At 45.4% G+C, this 15,287-nt stretch overlaps 1 protein-coding gene across 3 annotated transcripts in view; it reads right to left on the bottom strand.

Moving 5' to 3' along the window:
* EVI5 (ecotropic viral integration site 5) overlaps positions 1–15,287 on the bottom strand; it is a 340,313-nt gene that overhangs the window by 196,306 nt on the left and 128,720 nt on the right. For all 3 annotated transcript variants that reach the window (XM_082265052.1, XM_082265053.1, XM_082265054.1), the window contains exons 4-5: positions 4,568–4,792; positions 1,811–1,885 (exon numbers count right to left, since the gene is read on the bottom strand). In XM_082265052.1, coding sequence (XP_082121178.1) covers positions 1,811–1,885; positions 4,568–4,792 — 300 coding nt within the window. The remainder of the gene's footprint in view (positions 1–1,810; positions 1,886–4,567; positions 4,793–15,287) is intronic.

Genomic DNA, 15,287 nt, shown 5'->3' with positions numbered 1-15,287 from the left:
TGAGGCCCCTGTCTCTCAGCCCCCCTTTCTGTCCGCCACCCTTTCTCTGAGCCCCCTGTCTCTCTCTCAGCCCCCGTGTCCGCCACCCTCTCTCTGAGGCCGCTCTCTCTCAACCCCCCTTTATGTCCACCACCCTTTCTCTGAGCCCCCCTGTATTTCTCTCAGCCCCCCTCTTTCTGCCACCCTCTCTCTGAGGCCCCCTGTGTCTCTCTCAGCTCCCCTCTCCATCCACCACCCTCTCTATGAGCCCCCCCTCTCTCAGCCCCATCCTCTGTCCACCCCTCTCTCTCAACCCCCCTCTCTGTCTGCCACCCTCTCTCTGAGGCCCCCTGTGTCTCAGCCACCCTCTCCATCCGCCACCCTCTCTCTGAGGCCCCCTGTGTCTCAGCCACCCTCTCCATCCGCCACCCACTCTCTGAGGCCCCCTGTGTCTCAGCCACCCTATCTCTGAGCCCCCTTCTCTCTCAGCCCCACCCTCTGTTCACCCTCCCTCTCAGTCCCCCCTTCTCTCTCAGTCCCCCCTTCTCTCTCATGCCCTTTATGTAAACACAGCCCTCCTCTCTGTCAGTCACCCCTCTCTGTTAGCCACCCTTCTCTCTCAGCCACTCTCTCTCCAGTAGAGATGTAGTGCTCTTCAGTGTGTAGAGAAGTATCTAGAGGTGTAATCAGGGTAGGGGTATCTAGGGAGATGTAATCAGGGTGGGGTGGGTATCTGGGGGTGTAACCAGGGTAGGGGTATCTGGGAAGGTGTGATCAAAGTGGGAGTATATGGGGGGGGGGGGGGAGGTGATCTTGGAGTTTGCTTATCGGGGGGAACCCAGCCATTGGAAGTTTAGTTGACCTCAGCTGCAGTGAGGGGAACTGAGGAATGCATAACCCCACCCCCTCATTACACATTGCCATTTGGTGGAAGTTCAGCACAGCTCCATTTTCAGTGGTATGTGACCTCCTTCACATCGCACCCCATCACATTGCAGCGGTGATGTGAAGGAGATATCAGCTTGGTTTCAGACAGGGAGTAGCAAGAGGATGGTGTGGATGGGTTGGGGGGGGGGGGGTGGGGGGCGGAGGGCGAATCTTCGCCTATGTAGTCAAAAATCCTTGCAATGGCCCCATCATACTATGCCTCCTTTTCTTCATGCCTTGTTTCCTTCTTATTATAAATATACTGGTTTTCATATACATGTTAAACTGGTCTACTGCTTTTCCGGGGAGTTGGGGGGGCAAAGGAGGTGGAGTCAGAGGCGGAGCCACAATGGGCGGCAAAATGAGGTTTCGCCTAGGGTGTCAAAAATCCTTGCATCGGCCCTGAGGATCAAGCACCCCATATAGTTCAGTTTGAGGTTATAGTAGGTAATTCTCTAGAATGTGTCAACGGACAGCTAAGTATCCACATGCATCTCACTCACCTAACACTATTTATGGGTCTACCAAGCAAAAACGGTAAAAGTGGCATTTATTAGGGGTTACTATAAAACAAAATCAGTTTTAGCCAACAGCCATTACTGTAATCCTTAAAACAGAACTAAACACTTGTACAGCCAAGGAAGCTGCCGTTTTAGCCTTTGATCTGTAGTTGCCATAGTGCGGCACATGTGATCAGTTGTCACACCAAAAATTCAAAACTAAAAACAAACAGAACAGAGTGGCTGATTAGCTGCCTTTTGGGCTAATGCAAGTAAATATCAGTATTCTGAGCTTTGAAAGGTGGAGTGACAGTTAATAGCCAAAGAATATCAGTCATTAGAAGTGTAAAGATGATAAACATGTCATGGTATTCTTTTTGCACATAAGGAGCCATAAATCTTACCTGCATAAGTAGAAGTCCCACAATAAAAGCACTTCCTTGGCAGTATCCCACTTCGCGATCCACTAAGGAATATGCCTTCATACCATACATAAAAAAAAAAAAAAAAAAACTTGCATTAAACTATTTTCCCATGTGGATAAACAAAGAATATAAGACAAAGAAATAAATACAAGGACTCTGAAGAAACCATCATGAAACGGCCCATATCAGGGTATACAAGTTTCCAGATCTTTATCTTGCACAAGTCATAACACACATGTACAACTGACCTGTACACAATAGAGGCCCTTAGGCCAGGTACACACAGGCTGATTGTCAGGAGGCATTTGTTGGTTTAACATTTTTTTTTAAAAAGCCGACATTCTGGCCGTGTGTACGTCGGTCTGTCCAACAGGAGCCAGCTTCTATCGGACATGCATGCTGGAAAACCAGCCGCTGACTCCCGATCAGTGCTTTCAGCCAATGGCGGAAAGCGCAGATTGGAGGAGTGTTCTGGAGGGGAGGCTGTCTCCCTGTCAGAACACAACAGCTCGGCAGAGGAGAATGCTGCATTTGCATTGCTACTTTGCATAGCGATTCCAGCGGCTCAGACAGGAGCTGACCCTCAGTGTGTACCAGGCTTTAGTCTCGGTTCACACTGTTGTGATGTGGGAAGCACACAAGATTCGCTGCGTTTCTCTGCATCTTAATCTAAATCGCAAAGCGTCCATGTGATCTGCCTCGGGAGTCCACGTTCCCTTAATGACACACAAACAGATTGCAGAATGCAGTCGATTGCTAGAATTGCATTGGTGTTCGGAGGGGGGGGATAAAGTTTACATTACTATTGGTCCCTGCAGCTGCTAGTTCTTCCCTTCACTCTCACAATGGAGGCAAAGAGAACTTCTGTGTAAGCTGCAAGTATAGCAGGACAGAGGGCTCTCTTCATGTTTCCCCTGGTGAATGGAAAGGTGGTGGAATGAAGGCAACTTTAAAGTGTTACTAAACTCAACAGTAAAATCAGTCTGTATATGCAGTTAAGCATGCTTGTTATCAGGGCCGTCTTTATTATTGATTGGACCCTGGGCAAAGATTTTCTTGGGCCCTCCTGAATTCACTTAACTATTTGCAAGCAGTGCGGTCTCAAGGGGAAGCTGCCTTGGGCCCCACAACAATAAAAGGGCCCAGGGCAGCTGCCCCTTTTGCCCTGTGTTAAAGACGGCCCTTCTTGTTATACTCACCCAAAAGGTTAATCCTTTGCATTGTGTATAAAGGCCATTTGAACATATCTCGCATCTTCCTCTTTCACTGTCTCCAAAAAATAACCTGATATTTACTGAGCCAGGGGACGGGCTGCACATGCTCAGTTTGGTGTGTATTGCTTTTTTTTTTTTTTTTACTGGGAGTGTGCATTTGATCAGCACAGGGCCAATCAGCACTGTCCAGACAGAGGATCAGTGGAGAATGAAAACTCCAACAAGCTTTATTAGGAACTAACACAAGTCCCAAGGCTGCTATATACGGTGGATGAGAAAAGGTATTTATCAGTTTATATTTACTAAAATGACTGCATTTCCATGTTCTGTGTACAGTGGGAGACCAGATATAGTGAATGCAGGCTCCTGGTTTAGTAGCACTTTAAATGTTAGGGTCTGGAATAAAGTGAACCTGTACACACAAGTGATTTTTAAATTATGGATCTAAACAGCTGCACTGTTTTCAATTGAGTCATTCACACAGGTGTAAACATGCATTGCATTCATATCAAACACAGAATTCATCTAAGAACATGTGCTTTGTGTGCTTACACGTACGAACGCATGTATACACGTTTGTAAGACTAAAGCAAGTTTAAACAAAAAGAGGAAAAAATAAAAGTATCAAACACAAATTATGTAGGCATATGCCTCTTAAGTGGCGGTTTATATTTGTGCGATCACAGAGATGGCATGTAATTCGAAGCGCACTGCTAAAATTACATGCGATCTCTGTGCGGTGCAAATTCAGCCATACAGTTTGTATGACTGAATTCGCACCGCAATCGCACTTAAACAAGCACAGGAACCTTTTTTTGGTCAGCAGCAGAATCGGATCGCATTGTGGTTCACACTAGTGCGATGTGATTCGGTGCAAACTTTCAGATCGCACTGTGATATGCAATCTGATCTGGCGGTGTCATTAACTTTTAATTGACACCCCCAGCGTATCGCATATGGCAGTGTGAACTGCCAGGGGTGCGGATGCGATGCAGGAACACGCTGTATATTCGCAGCGTTCCCGCATTGCACAAATGTGAACCGGCACTTACGCATTTAAACACATCTATGCGTAAGTAGGTTACAGATTATGAACTTTTCTCCTACTAAACATGTAATATCAGTAAAATTTTTACAGTCATGTAAATAAAGCCTAATGGCAGCAAAAAACCTTTATATTATAAAACCGGCCTTAAAAAGTTTAGTCTAGTTTTAGAAACAGAGCAATATACGATGCAGCCAGATTATAGAACTCTATACCCATCTCTTTAAAGACAGAAAATTGGGAATTTGAGTAATCCAGTAACAGTCTCATATTTATAAGACTCATCCCTGACCTCTGAATTAGTGGTCTCAATGGAAGCAGACAGGCAGTTCAGAAAACCTGGCCTGATCGCTACTAGCCTGAGAAAATATTACATAATGTATATAGAGATTACCAGCTTTCACATAACAATCCTTTCCTGCTCTCAATCCTATTAGTAGTTCTTTTTCAAAGTATAATATTCCAACTAATACCAACCTTCATGACATTGAACAGAACTTCTTGCCCCAGGCTGTCTTTCTCTTTGAAGAAATCATGCTCTGGATACGTCCTTGCTATGTCCCTTCGGATGAGCTTTTCACATGGTGAGGTCATTTTCAAGAGCTCGGAATACTGCTCTTTGATTGGCATATTTTGTGCATTGCATAATAACTGCCATACAATGGCACGAAAGTGATGTGGTATTCCTTTTCTGACCAGTTCCTAAAAAACACAAAACACTGCTGACTACCAAGTACCAATGCAACATGACAAATCGTTCATAAAAACATGCAGTAACTGAATATGATGGTGTAATATTGTATTCTATGAACTTAGATTCCTACCACAAATAAGAACCAGAGAGTGAGGTGGAGAGATGCAGATATTGAAAAACTAGACATGAATCCTACTTTTTTTTTTCCTCATTGTATGTATGTATGTATGTATGTATGTATGTATGTATGTATGTATGTATATATACACACACACATATTATATATATATTACACATACATACATACATACACACACACACATACAAATAAATTATATATACATATACACAGGGCTTTTTTTTCTCAGAGAATAGGTGTAGGAACTCCCCCTTTCTGGGTCAATTCTTGTCTATGACCCCTACCCACCTCCGAGCACCGTTTTTCGATTCAACCCCCCCACCTACCTCTTAGTGCCACCCCCTTTACAGAATACAGAGCCAGGTATCATTTTGTGGTGCAAAGTAATTTGTATGGAATTTGGCAATGATAGCAAGAAAAACAGTAAAATAGATCCCCTGCATCCAATAAACCCTCCTCAGCAACTACAGATCGCCCAGCAGCCAGCATCAACAGACCCTTTCCTCAACAGCAGGTCCTATCCGGCAACAATGGACTCCCCAGCATCATAAGAACCTCACCAGCAAACCAGCAACGATTGACCTCCCCAGAAACATTAAACAACCATGCAAAAATAGATCCCCTCCAGCAACAATAGATCCCCCAGCAACCAGTATCAATAGACCCTCCAGCACACCCCAGCACCCTTTGCCATTAGATACAGTACCATTCAGTACTGAAGGTGCCGGAACTGCGTTCCCCTACATCATTCCCGCTGAAAAAAAGCCATTATATATATATATATATATATATATATATATATATATATATATATATATATATTATATTATATATATATATATATATATAATATATATATATATATATATATATATATATATATATATATATATATATATATATATATATATATATACACACACACATATACATACATACATACACACACATAAAAATATACATACATAAAAATATACATATATATATATATATACATATACATATACATATATATATATATATATATATATATATATACATATACACACACGCACACACACACACCACACACACACAAATAATGCAAAACCACTAAATATTCCTTTAAAAGCAGCTTTCAAAAATTCTAATGGAATAGTTTTACATCTTGGACTAATGCAATTACGTATATAACAAAGCTGATCAATGTCAGTGACAAGCTGTACGACCAGCCTGATGTGTTCTGAAGACAGGAGGTCCGCCACTCAGCACAGACACCATTTAGAGAATGCTTTGCATTTGGTCAGTGAATGCAAAACATTCTGATTGGGCAAGGTAGTGAGTGTGAAATAATTGCTCTGCCTCGTCACCTCATCCAGTTGAATGCTTTGCATTCATTCAGGAGAAGCAAAGCATTCTCTGAATGGTGCCTGGGCTGAGCAGCCAACATCCTCCACTCAGGTCAGCTGCTCAGCACAGGATCCAGAAAAAGTGGAGGAGATTGATTGATTAGTGGTTTCTATTTCAAAGATTTCCAGCTTCCAGTGGCACAAGCCAGTTATGGCTTATAGTTACATTAGTCCAAGCTGGACCAATGTAACTACGTATAAATACACCATGCCTGGAATACATCTTTAAGCAGTGGGATTGGCATTTTAAACTAGGCAGGATTAGGTCACATGTGATGACCAAATGTTGGTACTTCAGGTATAATCTGTTTACCACTGAAGCAGAGAATGTTCAAGAGTGAATACACCCCTCACATTATTGTAAATATTTTATTAGAACTTTTCATGTGACAACACTGATGGAATGACACTTTGCTACAATGCAAAGTAGTGAGAGTACAGCTTGTATAACAGTGTATATTTGCTGTCCCCTCAGAAAAACGCAACACAGCCATTAATGTCTAACCCGCTGGAAACAGAAGTGAGTACACCGCTAAGTGAAAATGTCCAAATTGGGCCCAAAGTGTCAATATTGTGTGTGGCCACCAATATTTTCCAGCACTGCCTTAACCCTCTTGGGCATGGAGTTCACAGGTTGCCACTGGAGTCCTCTTCCACTCCTCCACGATGACATCACAGAGCTGGTGGATGTTAGAGACCTTGCGCTCCTCCACCTTCCATTTGAGGATGCCCCACAGACAGTGGGTCACAGGGTTTAGGTCTGGAGACATGCTTGTGGCATTCATGGTTCCCTCAAGGAACTGTAGCTCCCCAGTGCCGGCAGCACTCATGCAGCCCCATGACACTCCCACCACCACGCTTGACTGTAGGCAAGACACTTGTCTTTGTACTCCTCACCTGGTTATGGCAACACACGCTTGACATCATCTGAACCAAAAATGTTTATCTTGGTCCCAGGAGACCACAGGACATGGTTCCAGTAACCCATTTCCTTAGTCTGCTTGTCTTCAGCAAACTGTTCGCAGGCTCTCTTGTGCATAATCTTTAGAAGAGGCTTCCTTCTGGGACGACAGCATTGCAGACCAATTTAGTGCAGTGTATAGCATATGGTCTGAGCACTGACAGGCTGACCCGCCCACCCCTTCAGATTTTGCAGCAATGCTGGCAGCACTCACACCTCTATTTCTCAAAGACAACCTCTGGAAGGGACGCTGAGCATGTGCGCTCAACTTCTTTGTTCGACCATGGTGAGTCCTGTTCCGAGTGGAACTTGTCCTTTTAAACAGCTGTATGGTCTTGGCCACCATACTGCAGCTCAGTTTCAGGGTTTTGGCAATCTTCTTATAGCCTAGGCCAGTGATGGCAAACCTTGGCACCCCAGATGTTCTGGAATTACATTTCCCTTGATGCTTACCTACACTGCAGAGTGCATGAGCATCATGGTAAATGTAGTTCTAAAACATCTGGGGTGTCAAGGTTCGCCATTACTGGGCCTAGGCCATTTTTATGTTGAGCATCAATTCTTTTTTCAAATCCTCAGTTTTTTGCCATGAGGTGCCATGTTCAACTTCCAGTGACCAGTATGAGAGAGTGAGCAATAGCACAAAATTTAACACACCTGCTCCCCATTCACACCTGAGACCTTGTACGGAAGGGAAATGGCCAATTGGGCCCAATTTGGACATTGTCACATAGGTGTGTACTCACTTTTGTTGCCAGCGATTTAGACATTAATGGCTGTGCGTTGCGTTATTTTGAGAAGACTGCAAATTTACACAGGTATACAAACTGTACACTCACTACTTTACATGGTAGCAAAGAGTCATTTTTTCAGTGTTGTCACATGAAAAGAGAATAAAAATTTTACAAAAATGTGAGGGGTGCACGTACTTGTGAGATAACGTATATCTCAGCTTACCAATCCAAAAGTCCCCTACACACTATCAGATTATCGGACAAATGTTAGTCTGTTTTTAGTTGCATGCTCGTCTCATGTCTAGAGTGAAAAAGGTTACTTTCATACGAAAATTCTCGTACGACAGAATTCAAATTCAGAAGTGATGTACTGAATTGTTTTGGATTTATTCTTTCATTGCCGAGTATGCGTAGCCTTGCTCTTATGATTTTATTCGGAAAAAAAAAAAACTCCAAAAAAAAAATAAAAAAAAATTTGTAAACTGCTGTTGAAAGCACTAGAACAAAAACGAATTTTGGAAAATCGTAACTAGACTAAATTTTACTTCCGATTTTCTTATCGTGTGTACAGGCCTTTAGATATAGTGACTGCATTATTTTTTTTTTTCGATTTTTTATTTTTTTTTTAACCGTCACATTCAATTGGCCCGTGACTAACTACTACTAAGTATACCATGACCTGGATAAATTAGAAGTTTCCAGACAGAAATTTTATGGTCTAGTACAGAAATTAACTTCTGTTTACTCATGCGACATCAAACGAGGACTGCACGCCCCCATCTTTTTGGTAAATAACTACCTGGGAGTTGGATCTACACTATACAAGCAATGGGAAGTATACAACAAGAGGTAATGGGGGGGGGGGGGGTTAGGATTTTTGATTTACCGTAAAATCAATTTTTCTGATGTTATTTGACGGACACAGCTCCTTAGAATCTTGACCAGTGGGGTTATACTGCCCCCTACAGGAGTAGCACACTAGGCCAAAAAAAGAACTCCACTACGCCTATGGGCAGTCCCAGGAGGTTTACTCCCCCTCTCTGCTATAAGTACTCAGTTTTGTTACAAGCAGTGTCAGAAGTATTACAACTCCATAGAGGGGTGGGTGCTGTGTCCGTCAATGAACATCAGAGAAATTGATTTTACGGTAAGTAAAAAAAATCCCATTTTCTCTTTAGTTCATTGACTGACACAGCTCCTTAGATTCTTGACCAGTGGGACGTCCCAAAGCAGAGTAAGGGTGAGAACCGCAAAAAAAATAAAAAAAAAAAAATTACCAAGGCTAAACTATAGCCAACCAGGTAACAAGAGCTCAACAAAAGAAAACTGGCGCCTACCTGAAACATTATCACCCTAAAGAGGGAACAGACCCTCTTAACACATCAGCCTGCAAACCCTTGCGGCCAAAAGCAGCATCTGCAGATGCCAAAAAAATGGATTTTTGTAAGAACTTACCGTAAAATCCTTTTCTCTTAAACTCATTGACAGACGTAGTCTTCTTGATTCTCAAGAGCTGGGTTATGTTGTCTCCGCAGGAGTAGGACTAGGCAGAATGACAAAACGTTCTGGCTCCACCCTAGGGGGCAGTCCCTGAGGGTATATCCTCCCTCTCTCTGCTACAGGGAATCAGTTCTGTTTAAAGCAGTACAGAGAAATTAACCCAACCCAACTCCATGATAGAGGGGCGGGTACTACGTCTGTCAATGAGCTTAAGAGAAAAGGATTTTACGGTAAGTTCTTACAAAAATCCATTTTTCTCTATCGCTCATTGACAGACGTAGTCTTCTTGATTCTCAAGAGCTGGGACATCCAGAAGCAGTGCCACAAATGAGGGGTGGGATTGACAAAATCAAATCCAATCTAGTAGGCCCAACCGGTGCCAAACTAGAAGTTTTAAAGGCTCATTATAAACAAAGAATGAGACTAAAGAAAAATTTTCCAACGGAAAAAACCCTCGAGGTAGACCACTGGTCTCCTCAAATTGCGGCCTGCAAAACCTTGCGGCCAAATGAGGCATCAGACGATGCCATTACATCAACTTTATAATGTTTAGAGAAGGTATGCACCGACGACCAGGTAGCCGCCTTGCACACCTGGACCGAGTGGAGTGCGCCTTAACAGGGAACGGGGGCTCCCGACCCTTAATAGAATAAGCCTGCACTACCGTCTGTCTGATCCATCTGGAAATGGTCGCGGCAGATGCAGGCAACCCCTTTTTGGGTCCATCTGGGATCACAAAAAGTGAATCTGTCTTGCGAAACAAGTCTGTCGTTTTCAAGTATACCCTGATCGCCCGGACCACATCCAAGAAGTGCAAAGCAAATTCCCGAGGATGACTGGGCTTAGGACACAGGGAAGGTAATACAATTTCTTCATTCAGATGAAATTCTGAAACTACTTTTGGTAGGAAGGATGGATTCGGACGAAGAACCACCTTATCTCTATGAACCACCAGATATGGTGAACGACAAGATAATGCGGCCAGTTCTGACACCCTGCGTGCAGAAGTGATAGCCACCAAGAAGGCCACCTTCTGGGACAACGTGGGTAGAGGAATCTCCCTAATATCTTCAAAGGGAGGTTTCTGAAGAACCGACAACACTAAATTAAGATCCCAGGGGGGTAACGGCGCGTGCACTGGCGGAGCCAGATGTCGCACCCCCTGGATGAAATTCCGCACCAAGGAATGAGTAGCCAAAGGCTTCTGAAAGAAGATGGCTAATGCTGAGACCTGACCCTTGATAGTACTCAAGGCCAGTTTCTGCTCAACCCCTTGTTGCAGAAAAGCCAATATTCGACTAATCGAATAAGACCGAGGACGGAACCCCAAAGGTTCACACCATGCAATGTAGGACTTCCATGTGCGATGATAAATCTTTCTGGAAGTCGCTTTCCTTGCTTCAACTAGAGTAGGAATAACTGAAGCTGACAAACCTTTGTCCTTCAGCACCTGGGTCTCAATAGCCAGGCCGTTAAAGCCAGCGATCGTAAAGCAGGATGGAAGATCGGTCCCTGAGACAGTAGATCCTCTCTGAGAGGAAGTCTCCACGGGACGTCCGCCACCAGTCTGACCATGTCGGCGTACCAAGCTCGACGAGGCCAGTCCGGAGCTACCAGGATTACTGGGATTCCTTCCTCCTCTACCCTGCGAAGAAGTCTTGGCAGTAACGCGAGAGGAGGGAAGGCATATATTAGCTGGTATTGCCCCCACGGGGCGATCAGTGCGTCTGCGGTTTCTGCTAGAGGATCGCGGGAGCGAGCCACGAATCTCTGAACTTTCCTGTTGAATCGTGATGCCAACAGATCCACATCCGGGGTGCCCCACCGTAGGCACAACTGGTGGAAAACGTCTGGATGGAGGGACCATTCCCCCTGGTCCAGGGTCTGACGGCTGAGATAATCTGCCTGCCAATTCTCCACCCCCGGAATGAACACCGCAGAGATTGCTGGAACAAATCGTTCCGCCCAGCGAAGAATGCAAGCCACTTCTTTGGCCGCTCGGACACTCTTGGTGCCCCCCTGGTGATTGACATAAGCCACGGCCGTGGCATTGTCCAACTGGATCCGAACCGGGCTGCCCTGGAGCTGCTCGGTCCAGTGAATCAGACAAAGTCTGATCGCTCTCAGTTCCAATACATTTATCGGTAATCTGGATTCTTCCGGGGACCAAAGTCCCTGGGCAGATAATTGACCGAGAATTCCTCCCCATCCGGATAGACTGGCATCCGTGGTCACTATCGTCCAATATATTGGCAGAAATGACTTTCCCTGGCTGAGCATTGGAGACCGAAGCCACCAAACCAGAGACTCTCTGGTCTGTTTGCTCAATCGTATCTGATTGTCCAGGGATTCCGGATTCCGATTCCATCTGAGGAGAATCTCTTGCTGAAGAATTCTGGTATGGGACTGGGCAAATGGGACTGCTTCGAATGAAGCCACCATCAACCCCAGAACCCTCATGCAAGTCCGAAGGGAAGACCAGCTGTTGGACAGTAACAACTGGACTGCTGATTGAATCTTTTGAAGTTTCCCTACCGGAAGAAACACTCTTGGTCCTGACTGTGTCTAGAAGTAGACCCAGATATTCGAGCCTCTGGGTGGGAACCAGAAAAGACTTTTGCTGGTTCACCAGCCACCCGAATTCCTGTAAAGAAATCATAGTAATTTCTATGTTTTGTAGCAAGGTCTGAGGAGACTCTGCATGAAGCAGAAGATCGTCTAGGTAACCTAGAATCGATATACCTCTTTGGCGCAGAAGTGCCAACATTGGGGCCAACACTTTTGTGAAGACCCGCGGAGCCGTGGCGAGACCGAAAGGTAACGCCACAAACTGATAGTGGTTCTCCTCTACGGAAAAGCGTAGAAAACGCTGATGTCCTGCGAAAATGGGAATGTGAAGATAGGCGTCCTTGATGTCTATGGACGCTAGGACATCCCCTGGATGCAGGAAGGCTGCTACCGTGCGAATGGACTCCATTCTGAATCTTCTTATGTTGACGAAAGAATTGAGTGCTCTTAAGTCCAGAATTGGACGCACTTTGCCCTCTTTCCTGGGTATTGTAAACAGGTTTGAATAAAACCCTTGAAACCGTTCTGTCCAAGGAACGTGGACTACCACTCCTTGTTGTAGTAGATCTGTGACTGCTCTCCGCAGATCTTCTAGACGATCCGGAGATAGTCGGATATTGGAAGGGAAGAATCGCGCCGGTGGGAGAGATCGAAACTCGATCTTGTACCCTGACTTTATGACTTCGCAAACCCATTTGTCCGGGATTCTGGAAAGCCATGGATCCGGGAACCGGCGAAGACGTCCCCCCACCCCAGTTATGGGTGGGGGCGCACCTTCAGGCTTTGGATGGTTTATCTTCAGGTCTGGAGGGGGCGGGCTTTTGCTTGCCCGACCAACGACCCCTGACGCCTCCTGTAGGAACCTTGGAGGACTTAGTTTTTTCACCCGCTGGACGAAAAAACCTCTTGTGAGCAGAAAACGAAGGCCCTCGTCTTTGACGAGCTCCTCTACCTTTAAAATTTTGCGGTAAAAAGGTGCTTTTTCCACCGGTGAGATCCTTAATGATCTCATCTAAGTTGGCTCCAAATAGACGTTCTCCTGAAAAGGGGATATTAGCCAATGCTTTTTTGGAACCTTGGTCGGCTATCCAACCTTTTAGCCACAGTGTACGCCTGAGAACCACTGCTGAGACTGATGCTCGCGCCATTAATGGAGTGGCGTCTAACGCCGCATCACATACAAACTGTAACCCCTGTATCATTTGTTCCAACAAATCTGATACCGCCTGAGGGACTTCTTCTAAGTCCCGGCGTAACCACTTGGTCCATTCAGTTACAGCCTGCGAAACCAGACCAATAGCAATTATTGGCCTGAAAGCTGATCCAATCAAGGAAAACATGGTGCGAGACATAGCTTCTATCTTGCGATCCACTGGATCTTTAAAAGACGGAGCGTCTTCTAAAGGAATAACCGTGGCTTTATTCAATCTAGCAATTGGTGAATCCACCACAGGTGGTTCTGTCCATTTCTTAATAAGGGTTTCCTCAAACGGATAACGCCTGTCAATGCGTTTGGAAATATTAAAAGTGCGTTTTGGCAGACGCCATTCTTCATCGATTGGATTGCCAAAACATTTGGGCAATGGAAAAACCTTTGCCACTTTGATGCGCTTTTTAGTCCCAAAAGGGATCTCAGTTTCAGCTATTTCTGATGGAATACCCTGTAACCTTAAAGTCTCTTGAACAGATACAATGAGTGCGTTTACCAACGCTTCCTCTCGGGCTATGGCAGATGCCGAAACATCCTCCTCACTGTCTGAAGAGACAGGACCCGAGACACCAATACCAGATGAAGTACCTGCAACTGCAGAAATAGGCTCAGAGTCTGAATCCGAGGTTTCAGATAATAAAGGGTTAGGCGGGGGTCGCTTTCTTGAGCCACTTCCACCCGGGACACAAAAGTTTCCATAATGGCTGACAAAGATTCAATTGTCAATGGGGTGCTGGAGGATCCCGCAGACCCCTCGAGGGGATCCGGAGGAGATACATGAGTGGCAGGGTCCATGTTAATACAGGACACTTTTGCCAGCAATAAACAAAAAAACTTTTTTTTTTTTTTTTTTGTGTGTCTCCCCCTAGCTCAATAGCGCCCCTCAGAGTACCTGCTTCTCGATCCCAGAGAGAGAGAGAGGGACCCCCAAGGCTCACCAACCGATGCAGTGCAGTTTCCAACAAACTGCAGCCAGCGTCTGTCTTACACAGACTGGAAGGAGCTGTTTGCTTTTTCCCGGGCAGAAGGCGTGGCTCCGCCCCCTGTGTACGCCTTCCGGCGTTCCCAGCCCTCCACGAGGAAGCTGGGCTCACAAAACATGGCCGCCCCCATAGAAGAGACATAAGACTCCAAAAACATGGCGGCCGGCGTGACCTGAGGACATACATGCATTCGGTCTACGGCAAAATGGCGGCGGACCGCCGATATAGTCTTCCCAGCACATCCACCTGCACTCTGCTGAGAGGTGACATATGGATCTACAGAGATACACTGCACATAAGGTAGGATTATACCTCCTATGTTTGCTGTAATGTTACAGTCTGCTGGGTAGAGTGTTAGCTCTTGAACCAAGTCCACTTCCCACAAACACATGCTGTATTACAAGGGGGACTTGTAAGTGTCAGATATATACTGACCATATATGGAGGGGCCCATAATATATACTGCCTCATAAATGAGGAAAAAAGGGAACGTCTTACTCACCATACCGAACCGACAGGCACCCTCTCTTCATAATACCCTCTCCACCGAGGTGGGGGTTTGTGGACGCCTCGACTCTCTGGTCCTGGCGTCCAAGCGAGCTTTTAACTCGCAAAGTCAGTCCCTTTACTGGGACTCCGTCGCGGCCGACTCAGCGCACTGGTCTGCACGCGCTTTTAGGCAGAAACCGGGGTGACCACTGGATCTCACATCCAGCCCGTCGCCCGGCCCCGCATACTTACTTGAATATGTCGCGGCCGACCAAGCGCAATGCCTGGTCTGCACGCGCTCGTAGGCTGGCTGGGGTGACCACAAGTGTCGCCCAGTCCGGCATTTTTGCTTGAAGATCTCACAGGAAAAAAACACTGGAGAAAACTACCTAAAAAATGTCTTTCTTAAAGAAAAAAAGTCTTGCCAGGACCAAAAGATCCCAGCAAGGAACTTAGGTCCTTACTCCTGACTAGACAGAAAAAAACTGATTCCCTGTAGCAGAGAGAGGGAGGATATACCCTCAGGGACTG

This window comes from Pelophylax lessonae, assembly GCF_965119305.1.
Source record: "Pelophylax lessonae genome assembly, chromosome: 8".
NCBI lineage: Eukaryota > Metazoa > Chordata > Amphibia > Anura > Ranidae > Pelophylax > Pelophylax lessonae.
Note: the sequence above shows the minus strand (reverse complement) of the source record. Positions and strands in the feature narration are given on the sequence as shown.